General features: G+C 46.6%; 1 protein-coding gene across 7 annotated transcripts in view; it reads left to right on the top strand.

Moving 5' to 3' along the window:
* Positions 1-16,147, top strand: part of ARHGEF1 (Rho guanine nucleotide exchange factor 1) — an 891,302-nt gene that overhangs the window by 297,790 nt on the left and 577,365 nt on the right. For all 7 annotated transcript variants that reach the window (XM_085615602.1, XM_085615600.1, XM_085615604.1 and 4 more), the window contains exon 2: positions 8,277-8,373. In XM_085615602.1, the coding sequence (XP_085471728.1) occupies positions 8,347-8,373 (27 nt within the window). In that variant the 5' untranslated portion in view covers positions 8,277-8,346. The remainder of the gene's footprint in view (positions 1-8,276; positions 8,374-16,147) is intronic.

The raw sequence follows: 16,147 nt of genomic DNA, 5'->3' as shown, positions 1-16,147 counted from the left end.
GCTTTGGTCCACCACTTTGGTAGGTACTGCTTTGGTCCACCACCTTTGGAGGCTGTGCTTTGGTATATATTCACTAAGTGATGAGTCTGTTAGAAGTCTCCATTAGAATAACAAGTTTCTTACCTTTGGAAACACTCTTTCTGGTGGATGCTATCTCAAACCCCAGATTCCTCACCGCCCTCATCTCCATCCTTTAACGGGTCTTTTTCTCCATCCAAAAAGGTCCCAAATTAGAGATCTGCATACTTGCACATCTGATTGATTATTGGGCTCTGTGTCCGAGGGCGTGGGCAGTCTAGAAAAAAGAAAAGGATGTCAGCGTGCAGGAGGGGCACTTACATGCGGCTCCAATCATCAGTTTTGGGGCAGGATGAACCCTACACGAGACTCTGCGACTGCCAAACATACACTTCAGATTCAGTAATATACACAGTATACAATATTTTTGAAAATCTGTCTTTTGTTCTTTATTATGTTTGTTTCTTGGTGCCCAGCCAACGCGTGTTTCGTCATATCTGGTATTTCCCACGACTTCCTCAGGGTAGAATACAATAAAGTTTATTTTGGGTTTGAAGTGTGTGAGCACACACACCACATGCTAATATACATAATAGTAGTGGAAACCAAGCAATATTATCCCAAAATTGGACACCTTAACATGTCTTTAATTATATAATGTGGTGACAAAGATAATTATAGGTTCGAGGCATATGAGCTGCAGATTGTACACTTAGCATAGGTCGCCATCTGGTGTTGGGCCCGGATGTTTGCAGTTTGTTTTTCTTCTTGGACAGTCTTTGGAAGTCACGAGTTTGGTGACTCCTCCTTCGGTCCGTACTGCGCATGGGCTTCGGCTCCATCCTCAGATTGTTTTTTTCCGCCATCGGGCTCGGATGTGATACTTCGTGCTCCGGCTTCGAACTTCTACGGTTCCAGCCTCGACGGAAAATCCTCGATTCTTCGAGTTCCTTCATCATCTTCATCTCTCGAAGCGGCACTTTTCTCCATCCCGTACATCGACACCGGCCTTCGGGCCCTCCGCGACTCCGGTCCCGGCCGATGGAAAGGACTCCGTTCAAAAAGTGCCCAAAATGTGGGTCTAAATTTCCCCACACCGACCTCCATCAGGTGTGTAACCTTTGCCTCTCTCCGGAACACGAGGCTAGAGACTGCCCCGCCTGCAAGTCTTTTCGATCGAAGAAGACCATCCGAGATCGAAGAGCTCGACGCACCATGGCGCACTCATCCTCGGCAGCTCCACCGGACATCTTCGGAGACGACGCCGAAGCTTCGGGGCAAACACACACCGAGCAGGAGGAAGACGTCATCAGCGCTTCCGAGGCAGACGACTCCGACGTGGAGGACGTTACACCAGCGCAGCGGGCCGTGAGTACTATGCCCCCTCCCACCCCCGCGCCGAAAACCAAAGAGACTCAGGTTACTCCCTCGCCTGCCGGCCTGGGCAAAACCAAAACCAAAACTTCGATCACCCCACCTTCGGGCCCGGTGTCGAAGCACCAAAAGTCTCATGGCAGCTCGGGATCGAGCCAGCCGACACCCGGTGCCGAAAAACAGCATCCGGCACCGAAGACTGCAAAATCCAGCTCGACTCCGAAACCACCGGTGCCGAAGCCTGGACACTCGGTGCCGACCAAACACAAACACAAATCTGTCGGCACCGACGCTCCGGCGCCGAAACATCATTCGACGCCGAAACACCCGGAGACCTCAAAAAAGCATGGCGCACACAGACCATCGAAACCCCCGGTTCCGAAATCACCGGTGCCGACAGACGACTCGACACCGTTGGCTCTGCTTACACCAGACCCTTTACAAAAGACTTTGTCCAAAGATCCAAAGACTGGGCTTTTGACTTTAACTACCAAGAAAAGACGCCTTGATGCTCCGGCTCCTCCTCCTCCACCCAAAAGGAAGGACTCTGCTACTTCTCCCCTCAGAGTGCCCTCCCCACCACCGCCTCCCCTACCCACACCTCCACCGCCTCCACCTCACAGGTCTCCGCCACCTTTACCTCACTACGATCCGGCCCCATCCCCAGATCCAGATGATGGGGATCCGGACAATTACCCGGCGGACCCCCCAATGGATCCCACTCCACCAGGGACCCCAGATCCATGGGAGGATTACAATAACCCTGATATACCCAATGTACCTCAGGACGACCTATACCCATCAAGGCCGTCTCCTCCAGAGGACTCCTTAGGGTTTCATCATTTAGTGCAGAGAGCAGCACACTACCATGGGGTGGACATGCACAGTGAACCAGTAGAAGAAGACTTCCTACTGGATACATTTGATATACAAGACAAATCTACTTCCATTTTACCCATGCTTAAGGGTGTCACCAAGCACGCTACAGAGGTGTTCAAAGACCCTGTCGGAGCCAGAGTACTGAACCCTAGAATAGAGAAGAAGTACAAGGCGGCACCCACAGACCCTGCTTACATCAAGGGCCCTGCTCCCCTAGATTCCCTAGTTGTCTCCACAGCTAGAAAGCGGGCTAACTCCCAATCCTCAGGAGATGCCCCACCGCCAGACAAAGAATCTAAACTTCTGGACGCGTCTGGTAAACGTACCGCCTCCCAAGCTGCAAACATGTGGCGCATTGCAAACACACAAGCACTGCTTGCGCGATATGATAGAGCACACTATGACGAACTAGAGGCTCTTATGCAGCACCTTCCAGAAAAATACAAGCACAAGGCTCATGACCTTATACAGGAGGGTAAACTAATCACAAACACCTCCATTAAGTGTGCCCTCGATGCAGCCGACACTGCTTCTAGGGCCATAAATACCAGTGTCCTGCTTCGCTGCCACGCCTGGCTCAGGATCTCAGGGTTCAAACCAGAAGTCCAGGCATCCATACTCAATCACCCCTTTGACCAGGAAACACTCTTTGGGCCAAAGGTAGACGAAGCGCTCGAAAAGATGAAGAAAGACACAGACACAGCAAAGTCTATGGGGGCACTCCAAACACAAGCCTCCAAACGTTCCTTTCGACGCTCGTCCTTTCGTGGCACAGGTAGAGGCTCCTCCACCGATAACGCCTCTTCCTCCTACAAGTCCCCTCCTCAAAATACCTTTTCAAAGGGCAATCAGAGAGGTGGTTACAGGGGTAACAACAATAAGGGCAGGGGCAAAACCAACAACACCCGTTCTGCCACCCCCCCCGCACAATGACTCCCCTCCGCTCCCCCCAGACCATTCCACTCCGGTCGGGGGCAGACTACAAAACTTTATCCACGTATGGGAGTCCATAACATCGGACAAATGGGTGACCCAAATTATTCGGTCAGGGTACTGTCTAGAGCTAACATCTACCCCACCCAATATCCCACCAAGGCACCGTCCAATGGCTCAAGAACATTCCACACTGCTCAAACAAGAGGTACTTTCACTCCTGCAAAAACATGCTATAGAGCAGGTCCCCGTCAACCAACGAAATCTAGGGGTCTACTCTCTATATTTCTTAATACCAAAGAGAGACGAGACCCTCAGACCCATTCTGGACCTCCGGCCTCTAAATGCCTACATACACTCAGACCATTTTCACATGGTCACTCTACAACAAGTCCTCCCACTCCTCTGCCAGGGAGACTTTCTCACAACCTTGGATCTGAAAGACGCATACTTTCACATTCCAATACACCCCTCTCACAGGAAATACCTCAGGTTCGTGGTGGACGGGCAACATTACCAATTCACGGTTCTCCCCTTCGGGGTCACCACCGCACCACGGGTGTTTACCAAATGCCTAGCAGTAGTAGCAGCACACCTCAGAAGTCAACATATTCACGTCTTCCCTTACCTAGACGACTGGCTAATAAAAGCCGCGTCCTACGACCAATGTGTGCAGCATACAAACAGCACCATCCAACTGCTCCACCAGCTAGGCTTCACGGTGAACTACCAAAAGTCCCACCTCATACCATCTCACACAAAGCAATACCTCGGGGCCACTATAGACACCTCCAAGGGTATTGCCTATCCAAACTCATCCAGAATCACAAGCATTCAAGCCTTACGCAAAACATTCCTTCCTCAGCACTCTCTTCCAGCAAGAGTGTTTATGAAGCTCATAGGAATGATGGCGTCTTGCATTTTCATAGTGCCCCATGCAAGACTCCACATGCGTCCACTTCAAGAGTGCCTAGCACAACAGTGGAACCAGGCCCAGGGTCAGCTGACGGATCTGGTGTTGGTGGACGGCCGCACACATCACTCTCTGCAGTGGTGGAACACCACAAACCTTTCCAAAGGGCGGCCGTTCCTGGACCCGGTTCCTCAAGTGACTCTAACAGCGGACGCATCGCTCTCCGGCTGGGGAGCGCACCTTCTACACCTCACCATGCAAGGTCTATGGACGCCACAGCAAAAATCGCTCCACATCAACCATCTGGAGCTCTTGGCGATCTTTCTAGCCCTAAAATCTTTCCAAAAACAGATTTCGGGCAAAGCAGTCCTCATTCGCACAGACAATATGACTGCAATGTATTATATCCAAAAACAGGGGGGGACACACTCTCCCCAGCTCTCCCGCTTAGCCCAGAGCATATGGAGATGGGCAATTCCTCAAAACATCTTTCTCCTGGCACAGCACGTTCCAGGCGTACAAAACACCATGGCAGATCTGCTCAGCAGACAAACGCAACAAATACACGAATGGGAACTGCATCCACAAGTTCTTCACCCATTCTTCCAACAGTGGGGGCATCCTCAGATAGACCTCTTCGCCACCCACGAAAACAAAAAATGCCCAAGCTTCGCCGCCAGATACCCACACCCATTGTCCAAGGGCAATTCGATATGGATGAACTGGTCAGGCAGATTTGCATACGCCTTTCCACCTCTCCCACTAATTCCATTAGTGGTCAGGAAGTTACAACAGCACTCACTCACACTTATTCTGGTAGTTCCGACGTGGGCCAGGCAGCCGTGGTACACCACGCTACTACAACTGTCAGTGGTACCACATCAAAAACTGCATCTATCCCCATGCCTCCTAACCCAGAACCATGGAGAAATCAGGCACCCGGACCCAGCTCAGCTCAACCTGGCGATCTGGCTCCTGAAATCCTAGAATTCGGATACCTTAACCTTCCCCCTGATTGTATGAACATCATCATGGAAGCCAGACGTCCTACCACTAGAGCATGCTATGCCGCAAAGTGGAAAAGATTTGGAATTTACTGCCGTAACAATACAATCAACCCTCTAGATGCATCCATACAGCACATCATATGCTATCTACTCCATCTTCACAGGTGTAACCTGGCATATTCATCCATACGCCTACACCTAGCAGCGATCGCTGCTTATCTACAAAACAGGCAGCATTTATCACTCTTCAGAGTGCCCGCTATTAAAGCCTTCATGGAAGGCCTTAAACGAGTAATTCCTCCCAGGGCACCACCTTCCCCTGTATGGAATCTAAATTTAGTTCTTACACGACTAATGGGTCCGCCCTTCGAACCAATGCACAAATGTGAGCTACAGTTTCTCACCTGGAAAACAGCTTTCCTTGTAGCTATCACTTCCCTTAGAAGGGTTGGTGAAATACAAGCGTTCACCATACAGGAACCCTACATACAAATGCATCACAGCAAGGTCATACTTCGCACAAATCCGAAGTTTCTGCCCAAAGTCATTTCCCCCTTCCACCTCAATCAATCAGTGGAATTACCTGTCTTCTTCTCGCAACCCCAATCTGTTGCAGAAAGGGCCTTACACACACTTGATGTAAAAAGGGCGTTACTATACTACATACAAAGAACGCAACCCTTCAGGAAGACTAAACAATTGTTCGTTTCCTTCTCTCCACCACATAAAGGCAACCCCATTTCAAAATCAGGGATAGCTAGGTGGATTGTAAAATGCATACAAATTTGCTATCAAAAGGCAAAGAGAACATTATCTGTTCCCCCTAAAGCCCACTCTACAAGAAAGTTAGGGGCTTCTATGGCTTTTCTAGGGAATATACCCTTAGATGACATCTGCAAGGCAGCCACATGGTCTACACCGCACACCTTCACAAAACACTACTGTGTAGATGTGCATTCCAAGCAGCAAGCTAGGGTGGGCCAGGCTGTACTAAAGACACTTTTTCAAACAGCTGCAACGGATACCGGTGGTCGCCGCTAAGGTTGGGTACTGCTATATAATCTATGCTAAGTGTACAATCTGCAGCTCATATGCCTCGAACGGAATATGCTACTTACCAGTATGCATCTGTTCTTGGCATGTAGAGCTGCAGAGTTGTACACGCCCACCCGCCTCCCCGGCTACCTGTATCCGTTCCAGTACATCTTATTTAGATACAACACATGGGTTTCTCACTGTTATTACTACGCTCCATCATTTCCCTGTTGGCGAAAAACAATCTGAGGATGGAGCCGAAGCCCATGCGCAGTACGGACCGAAGGAGGAGTCACCAAACTCGTGACTTCCAAAGACTGTCCAAGAAGAAAAACAAACTGCAAACATCCGGGCCCAACACCAGATGGCGACCTATGCTAAGTGTACAACTCTGCAGCTCTACATGCCAAGAACAGATGCATACTGGTAAGTAGCATATTCCTTACTCACACTGTCATAAAACTTCAATTATATCATAGTGTAGACTATCACCCTTGCACAAGCTATCCTGGCTGATGAGCGGTGAAACCCCGAAACCGGTCCTAGGATGCTTGTTTCTGGTCCAGGGAGGAGCTGGCTTGGCAGTTAGGTGTGGACTGTTCCTTGAGGCACAGGGTCAAGATTGATTTGCATATGGCCATGGTGAGTAAAAGAATGATGGATTTAACCCAGATTTGTTGACTGGGGATGAATGTTTTGTTTTGTTCTGCATTCCGTCCACCAGCTGTGTCTTTTATATTTTCAAAAAGCGCTTAGAAACACCTGCTTCCATCGGGCTGTCCTTAATTAACCTTACAACTGCCGATCTATTTTTACCTGAACCAAGCCAATTCACTCCCCTCACCCCAGCCCCACCTGCCGATATCCGGCACTATATCAATGCAGCACAATATAAATAAACTTGCCCGGGGTGGTTGCTTTTATTTCTCCATTACTGTCTCAGAAAACAAGCGCACAGGCGCCCTATGCAATGCAAAAGGTCTTCCTTTACTGAAGTTGGAGCTATTGGCTTTGCATTATTATGTGTAACGCCAATAGCTCAGACTTGCATTAATTCGAGACCCATTGTATTGCAAATGCTTGCTTGTTCTGTTTCTCTTTCCACCCAACTGGCCTGTCTACTGGTACATGAGCATAGCTGCCAGAATGCGTGCTTTATACCTGACTTGGGAGTTTCTCTTTTTATTGGTGCCTGTTTGTATGTTGCTTGCGTGCATAATAAGCACATGTATGCATCTTCGTTGGTGTGCACATTGAAGCCTGTAACCGTCCTGCTTGTCTGGATTATGTGTCCATATATATTGCATGTGCCCTTGTACTTTGCAAAGCCCAAGCATTGCTTTGTCAGCCTTGCTTATAATAGGCAGGATTCATTCTCAGCTCTGATCAGTGTCTAGTTTCCCCATGCGGCTATAGGGTTTTTACAAAATGATCTGAGTGTGCACCTTTTCCCTCTTGCAAAAAGACTGTATTATTGTCCTGTTGTCTATATCATGATGAAGGGGGGTGCCATAGGTATTCCCACTCAAGCATGTGGACTATTTCATGGTTGAGTAAAATAGCTAAGCTAAATTGCTCTTGGAACACTGCTTTAGAGCCAAGTCTTGTAAGAGAAATGAATATTATAGTCATGTGCCAAGATTATAAGCAGCTTGCTGTTTACTCATCATAAGAACTCTTTACATTTCATGCACTCTAGGCTTGGTATTGCTTCAAACATCTTTCTTTGTCATATGCCCTCGCCAGTCCTGTGACTGGTTGTTGCAGGTCCACTTCTGTACACCTCTGCGCTTCTCTGACCCACACCAGCCACCTCCATTTAATCTAATATACATGAAACTATACCTTATACATTGCAGGTGTAAATTCCTCCCTCTTGGTGTGCCTTTCACAGTCAGCCATTTCTTCCTCCTGACCCCAACATTCTTCCTCTAGCTCCCATAACTTTGACCACCCAATATATACACCTATGAATGTACATCCTCCATTCCACCTATTTCCACCTAACCCCCCTCAAGCCTCTCTCATGCTTTGTTTCCCTCAACCATTGCACACTCTGGCCACCTTAGTGCTGTGTATTCTCAGATGGGCTGACCACTACGTTCTTGCTCTTGCAGGTGGATGTGCTTGCAGTTTCCCTGGATATGAGTACTGCCTGAGGCAGCAGCCACTTCTAAGGGTGGCAGGATGGATTCCGAAGACACCTATAATGGGGTCAGTATATACTACTTCCTGATTACAGCGTTCTGGTGCTGAGAGCACAGATCTTGGAAAGAGGTCAAAGGTTCCTGCAGAAGCAGCCTCCTGAAGACTAAATATGTGTTCACTTCTTGTCTTCAAATGAGATCCCGTCACCAGTTCTCTTCACGGTTCCATGTAGTATGAGAGTAAAGGTCTGCTAGTCGCACCATATTTTTACTAGTTGCTATCCCTGGCTCTGGGCCTCGATAGAGACCAGCTTTTGAAGCATTGTAATACCTGTTGTTGTGGTGGCTTAATTTCTTTCAGTGAGAAGAATCCGAGATGCAGGGTTTGGAGGGATGTAAGCACTTCAGCTTACAGGAATACATATGTACCTTTGCACACGCTTTGGTCTTTCACCTCTAAATCAGTCCCTTCCCGATTCCTTACACTGATGCCATCCCTGCCTGGACGTGGGAACCTTTTCTGATATTAGACTTTAGTTAGGGACCTGCTGTAATTCTCTTAATGACAGTACTCTGCTCAGTTGGCATATGAAGTGACTGTTCTGCTTCTCTATAGCCCACCCTTGCTTGGATCCTGCAAAAACCCTCAGTGAGGCCTTTTCATCTTAGCTTTGGCCTCTGCAACTTTTCCACCGCCCAATCTTTGTTCCACGCCTGCCTGGTCTTTTCAATTGCCCACGAAACCTGTGAGTTGGAGTACTTGAGGAGGACTCGGGTTGCGTTTCTAGAAACGTTGCCTTATGCAGAGGAGGCTTCCCCATTCATAATAGTCTCAAACCCGCAGTAGCCCATGACGCCTTTGTGTTTTTTGTTGTTGTAAGGGGGTGAGGCATGGAATGATGCAATTCCGCATGCGCTGGGACACATAAATCATCTGCTGCCTGATATGATGTTTTCAGAAGTAAAATGCTTATCTCTCAAACAAGTCAAAGATGACATAAAATACTACATTTGGCATAGAAATGCTGGTATAGACACTTATCCAATGTTTCCTACCCACCTTCCACCTGTTTGCTCCATCCAGACTTCAAAGAGCTAAACATCTCTTTCAGTTGTCCTGGTTAAATTTAGGATGTGTGGCAGTTTACAGTTGGCAGATTATTGAGTTGTTTTGTTTGCACTGGTTCTGGAGTTAAACAAGATTGCTAATCAAAACATGCAGATACTTTTATAACATTGGGAAGAATTAAATTATTGTTTATTGAAAAGAGTGATGTCAAACCTATAAGTACAACAATTTTAATGCTATGATCTGACACAACTGACTTGAACTAAAGCAAACTCTTAGTTTTGCAGCATGACCTTCTAGATCACTCTGCTGCGCCTCATACCATTATAAAGTGGTTGGATAAGTAATTGCTCCCAAGTTTAAAAAAAGCAAACTTTCTTTCTTTGGGCTTTGACATAGGTGAAGCGAGATTGACTCACTTACATCACCTATAAGGCCGCAAATCTTCAGTACGTGACATCCTTATTAGAGCTTTCAGTAATGCGTGGAGAGGGCTTCTATTGAAGAAGCTGAAAGTTATTAGTGATATTGAGATTTCAGAGGAAAATGAGCCCAATGACAGACGATTGGTGCAATATTGAGGCAATCGGGTCTCTTCCTTTAGTTTTCAGCTAGTTTGCAGAATAAATATAATGAAAGGGTTAACTCCATTTCGTGTTCAGCATGTTGTTCAAGTTCTGTCTGAGCTCCACCTAAAGGTTTGCTAATAACAATCATGCCTGTGCCTGGTCTTCCTTTGTAGAGACCAAAAGTTGAAGGATTATCATCGCTATTATCAATTTTCACCAAAAGCCTGAAGTAGAGAGCACTTACTTTCGGCACACTAGACTAAAATATATCTAGTATGATGTGAGGAAAAATAAACTATTTCTGAAAATATTCTTCATGAAAAACCCTTAAGTCTTCAATGTTTCCAATAAAACGACCTCTGGAGCTGTTAATCGGAAAGACGTTCAAGTCTTCCTAGATAATACCAAAGTCATAAACTTAAATATTACAAAGGCAAACCCTTGATGTCAGCCACAAAGGGTGTTGACAAATCAGAGCCTTCCAGATCCAAACAGGCCGCTTGAACAAATTTCCTTGGGTCATCGTCTTGACCTCTGATGACAATTGAGCTACAAAAAAAAAGAAAAAGGTACTCAAACTGAAAAGGAAAAAAAAGCCATTTCGAAGACAGCAGAAAATTAAAAGATATTGGGAGTCCTCTAGATAGAAGGTAGGAAAAAGGTGCTTGATACAGAGATAGCCAAACTCCTGAAAAAAGCAGTCACTTGAGTGGCTATTAGCCCAGTCTAAATGCCTGGTCTAAATGACCTAAACCCTTTGGGATTAAGACACTCATTTAGGACTCTAAGAGTTCATGAAGCAAAGGGAAAAGTTTAGATCCCCTTCTGGCCGATCTGTCCTTCCAAGGAAGAAGAAATGTATATGGACAGGACAATTCAGATGGCACTTTAAAAACTAGGGTTTTAAGCCAGAGGTTCAGGTCAACATAACTAGCAATGTCCTTCACAGTATCATCTTTTTGAAGTGGAAGTAGGTCAGTCCCTTGAACACATGATGAAGGCCAATGAGGTGGCGGAAACTATGGGAGCCTTGCAGATGTGTCGAAGCTTTTAATAAGGGTGTTCAGCCAACAAGAGAGGTTGTGTTATTCAACACAGTTTCAAGACAGAATAATGGTTCGTCTTTTCAGTCAGAGGTAGAAATAAACATAGTTCTACTCGTTTTTTTTTTTTTTTAAGTAGAGCGAAAGCAAGAGAGCAGAACTATCTCTGGGGGATTTTCCTCAAGCAGAAGGCGATACACTCATCATGTCCAAATAATGGACTGTCTAATCAAGTGGGACTCCATAAAGACAGGCAATTAGATGATACACCTACTAGCATACAACATTGTATAGATTTGATAAAGAATCCACCAGCAATGAAGACAAAGAAACAAAACTGCAAAAACACTACTTGTAGGTTCTTGAACATAAAATAGAAAAAAACAACTTCTCAAACAGGCCATAGAAGAAACACAAGGGTATACTCGGTGTACCTTTTGATACTAAAATAAGATGGAACACTAAGAACTATACCAGACCTGCAATTTGTCCGCAAGCTCATTGTGGCTCATATGTTCCAAATTACTATCCTTTAAGAGGTGATTCCTTTATTGAAAGAGAACTATTGTTTGGTGACCATATGTCTGAAGAATGCATACTTCCACATCTCCAAGGGTCCGGCACACCAGAGATATTTCAGAATTGTTATGAACAGCGTAATACCTTTTCAAAGTCCTACCATTTTTAGATATAGTCAGCCCAAATAGTTTACCAATCTTGTTGTTTCCTTGTGCTGAAGAACGACGGGGTCTCCAGTCTATTTTGAAACGTTGGCTTCTAAATGGCTTCCTGTAGAAGGACAAATTCAAAATGTTACAGCTGGTCCAATTCCGTTCTGCCCATAGCTGGGTGACTTTATGGTGCCCTTGAACTTTTAGGATGTGTTTTTTCATATAGCTGCCCTGCAGTCCCATAAACGTTATCTGTGGTTCACGGTAGGCCAGGTGCATTTTCAGTTTTCCATGCTCCTCGTCTGCCTCACCAACGCCCCATGGGTGTTTACAGAGGTAATGGCGGTGGTCGCTGCCTATCTTTATAGGTTGGGGATACCACTTTTCGCCTAACTTGACGACTGGCTGAAGGCCAGCTTGCCACAGTCAGTCGTAGACCACCTTAATGCGACAGTGAACCTCCTGACATAATAAGGGTTCATTATCAAGGAGCCAAAGATACACTTGACTCCTGTGCAGAAACTTCCATTAATTGGAGCTATTCTGGACAAAATGCAGCTCTGGGCATTCCCTCCACCGTAACGTATCCAGGACATTTGGGCCAGGATCTTGATGTTTTTCGCCTTGGTTCAGAATCTCGGGTAGGAGGCAGCTCTGATGCTATGTGGCTACTTAGCCTCTTGCATCTTCTTTGTCAGCTCCGCCAGGGTGGCACATATGGGCTCTGCAATAGAATCTAAAGTTCCATTGGGTCGGGCATCAAGGAAATCTTACAGATAACATCCAGAACTCGGAGGCGCGGCCCACATCTGCAGTGGCTCCAACGGCAGGCCCCTTTCACTTCCCCAACGAGAATGGACGGCAGATGGAAGCCTAGCCCCATGTTGTTCTTTTAGAGTTGCAGACTATTCATCTGACTGATTACTAGAGCAGATGAGCTATGCTGGTGGCATCTGGCAAATCACTAGTGAGGTCTATATCCCGAGGTGGCACTGGGTCTCTTCCAACAGTGGGAAGAACCTTGGCTAGATCATTTTTACCACTGTCAAACTACAGTGTCGAAGGATTTGAAATTTGGAATATCCGCCAAAAGACTTTTTAGGCGATGCTTTCTATTTTACATTCCAGCCCGAACTCCTGTACACCTTCTTGTCCCTGGCTCGATTGCCCGTGGTTCTGAAAAAGATCAAGAATGACTGGGCCCAAGTCATACTAGTGGCTCCAGATTGGGCGAGGAAAGTATGCAGCTTCTGGGCTTCAACATCTGTCCTCCAAACAGTCTGTAACAGGGTACGGACATCTACCTACATGTGTGGAGATTGATTTGCAGCAATTGGCTGGATTTGCTGTGCCATCTGAAGAAGTGGCTGTGCTGCCAGGCATCCTTCCCCTTAATGTATTTATGCCAGTTTTGGCCTGGTCTGACATTCATACTACTGACACTTTACAAGCAAAGTTGTCAGATATTCATTGGTTTGTTTTATCTTTGGCCCAGCACGGCCTTGCAGTGTTCACTATTAAACGATGTTTGTCCGCCCTCTCTGCCTTTCTGTGTTTGCCAGACCTACTGTCCTTGTTTAACATCACCTTGTAGTGTTGCAGGGATTCTGCACAAATACAGAATTATGCGCAGGAGTATGGGACCTTGGAGTATAGGGACTGGGTCTTCCTACCACTTTAGTACCCTCAAACCCAGGACCGACTGGCTATAGTGTACTCTGAGAAGCAAATGATTAGACACCCCAGAACACAACACTCCCAGATCTTTCAGGAATCGTGGTAACAAGACACACCCTTTCACTCACTCTCTTGTACTTGTCTACAATAGGATCTGACAGAGACACAAAATAGTTTAAAATAATTATTTTAACTAATGTGCCCCAACATGCAGTATACGTGCCACCACAAGCAGGAAAATGCATAGTACAAATATTGTCAGCATAGCAGCTAGTCCATACATCATGAAGGGAGATGTCATCATAGAAAGACAATGGAGACAGGACTGTAGTGCCTAACCTCCCTCCCCTTGTTAAGAATAAGCATTTTTAAATAATAGATCATCTCTGGGCTATGTCAGCAGACGCCATACTGTTGTAAATTGAAACAACGATGTGATTAAGCATTTACTAAAGACATTAATTCCCCTCTTATAGAGCATGTTTTCTCTGTTATGTTGACCGAAGTTCGGACTCCATCTTGTATTGTCATGCTTCCACGTGTTCCCCACGAGAAGAGTCCAACCTCTGTGTTAGTTGCTCTTGTACTCTGCCTAGTAACAGTCTATAAATAGCTCCTTTGTCCATCTGGCACATGCCCAGACTTGACCACATCTGTTATCAGTTAGCCTTGCTTGACCATGTTTTCGCGGGCTCAAGGAGTGTGTTAGCTCCGCCCACATATTGATTCAGTATCGAAAATGACCATAAATGGTAATGTTCTTCGGCCTCATGTTGTATCCACCCACTTATGAGCCCCTCTGTTGTGTATAAAAGGGGACCATGTACGAAGGTTCTTTGTGCTACTCTATGCAATACTGAAGAGTGTTGTGTGGATTGTAGGACCACCCTTAAGGGTTAATAAATGCTGTCTTTGTACTTTACAGTTTCCGTGCCAACTTCCTTATAGATTCCATTACAGGAGAGCGAACCCTTGTGTCCTGCGGGCCTAGCTGGGGCCTGTATTCATCAATTGGCGCCCGTCACGTGGGGCTCATCGGCGACTCGGATGCTCGAAGGACTGGTCGCGACGAAGGTGAGGAATTTGACCGGGGACGTGATCACTGCCCGCGGCGTCTTAGCCCTGGCATCCCGAGGTTTTTCTTCCTTCCCTTCCGAGCTGACCGTCTGGGTGGCGCCGGTCCTCGACTGAGACCTCTTCTGTCGGTCTTGCCGTGAAAGCCGTTTGGGCGATTGTGGAGCTTGGCAGTTGGAATCTGGACTCTTGATTGGTAAGAACCGGTGTACGGTACTTGCTCCGAGTTTTTGAAGCCTGATCTGGCTATTTGAGTTTGATTTGTGATGACTAGTCATATTTTGTATTTGTCTTTGTGAAAATATATGCGTTGCAACACATATAGGCAGGTAATGTGGAGAGATTTCTCCGGAGCTGTGTAACTTTGAACGGCGCAACGATTAAGTGCCATTTTTCTATAATATTGCATATTTTGCATTATTTCTGAGCATGCCTGCTTTCAGCGCACTCCGTAAGTGGTCTTGCTGTTTTGGGAACCGGTTGAACCTCGAGGAATCTGCTCCAGCTCCCCCAGAGGGGACTCCTAATAGGGATATGTATGTGAAGCATGGTCTTTCTTCCATAATGTACAGCACAGTATGGAGGAAATATACAAAAAAAGATCCTGAGTTACGATGGCCTTTGTATGGATCGTTTGATATACGTAAGATTGAGTATGTGGAACAGTGTATGTGTAAGCGGCGTGCTCGTCAGGATATGTTTGAGTGTGTACGGTTGTGGGTGAAGGAGGTGCGTGAGCGAGAGAAGCGTGAGAAAGCGCTGTTTGATAAAGAACAACGGAAGAATGATCATGTGCGAGAACAGGAAGCGAAGCGTCGGGAGGACAGAGAGCAGACGGACAGGCAAGAGAAGGAGCGTAGGCTACAAGTTTCGGGACAATACGTTGTTCGGCAGCCACTTTATCCTGTCCTTAATAATCTTGATGATGATTTTTATTTACTAGATCGCTCTCCGCCCCCTTATGTTGGCGCATCTGCTCCGAGGCCACAAGATTCTGTCCCGGGTCCGGGTAAGGTAGATACGCGGTCCATGTTATCGGCTGAGCATATGGCTGAGCTTCGGCAAATTTCCTTCCGTGCACTTAAGGGTAAGGTGTCTGTGGATGAATTGTTCCATACTTGGGGGTCGTGGCAGGATAGAGAGAGATTGTATTTTTTGAACCATTTCGCTGAGGAAGTGATTGCTGCTTTTCGGAAATATTCTAGTGTCTTTGAGCCTGAAGAAGTGACATCGGATGCTAAAGCATTGCATGATGGTGTTTTTTCTCCCTTTAAGGCTCCTGATACGGCTCGGCGGCTATTCGCCTTGCGGGACGCGGTGCTGGCCCATAGAGAAAAAGCGCGCCAACGAGCAGGGGAGGAGACGCAGTCGGATTCGTGTACCGCAGAAGGCCACTCATCCACCTCTCAATCAGATAAGAGCGATCTAGTGCATGTTAAACCAATGCGCGAGGCGGCGCCTTTGTATGTTCCTCCTAAAGGAGCGGGGACTAGCTCGGACATTGCCTCCGCCGATGCTAAGGGATATTTTGTGTATAATTGGGTTTATACTCCGTGGCATAGAGCTGATGTGATGGCATTAAAGAATGCGCTGCCTGACCCCCGCAAGAATCCAGCGGCCTTCTACGAAGAAGTCGAGGGGGCCTTGAATTCTTGCGTTATGACTTTAGCAGATATCGATTTGTTCTTTGGCCTTATTCTACCACCGGATATGTGGCGATCTGTCCGAAAGGTAGATG

This window comes from Triturus cristatus, chromosome 7 (assembly GCF_964204655.1).
Source record: "Triturus cristatus chromosome 7, aTriCri1.1, whole genome shotgun sequence".
NCBI lineage: Eukaryota > Metazoa > Chordata > Amphibia > Caudata > Salamandridae > Triturus > Triturus cristatus.
The sequence above is the reverse complement of the archived record's forward strand: the minus strand, read 5'-3'. Positions and strand labels throughout refer to the sequence as shown.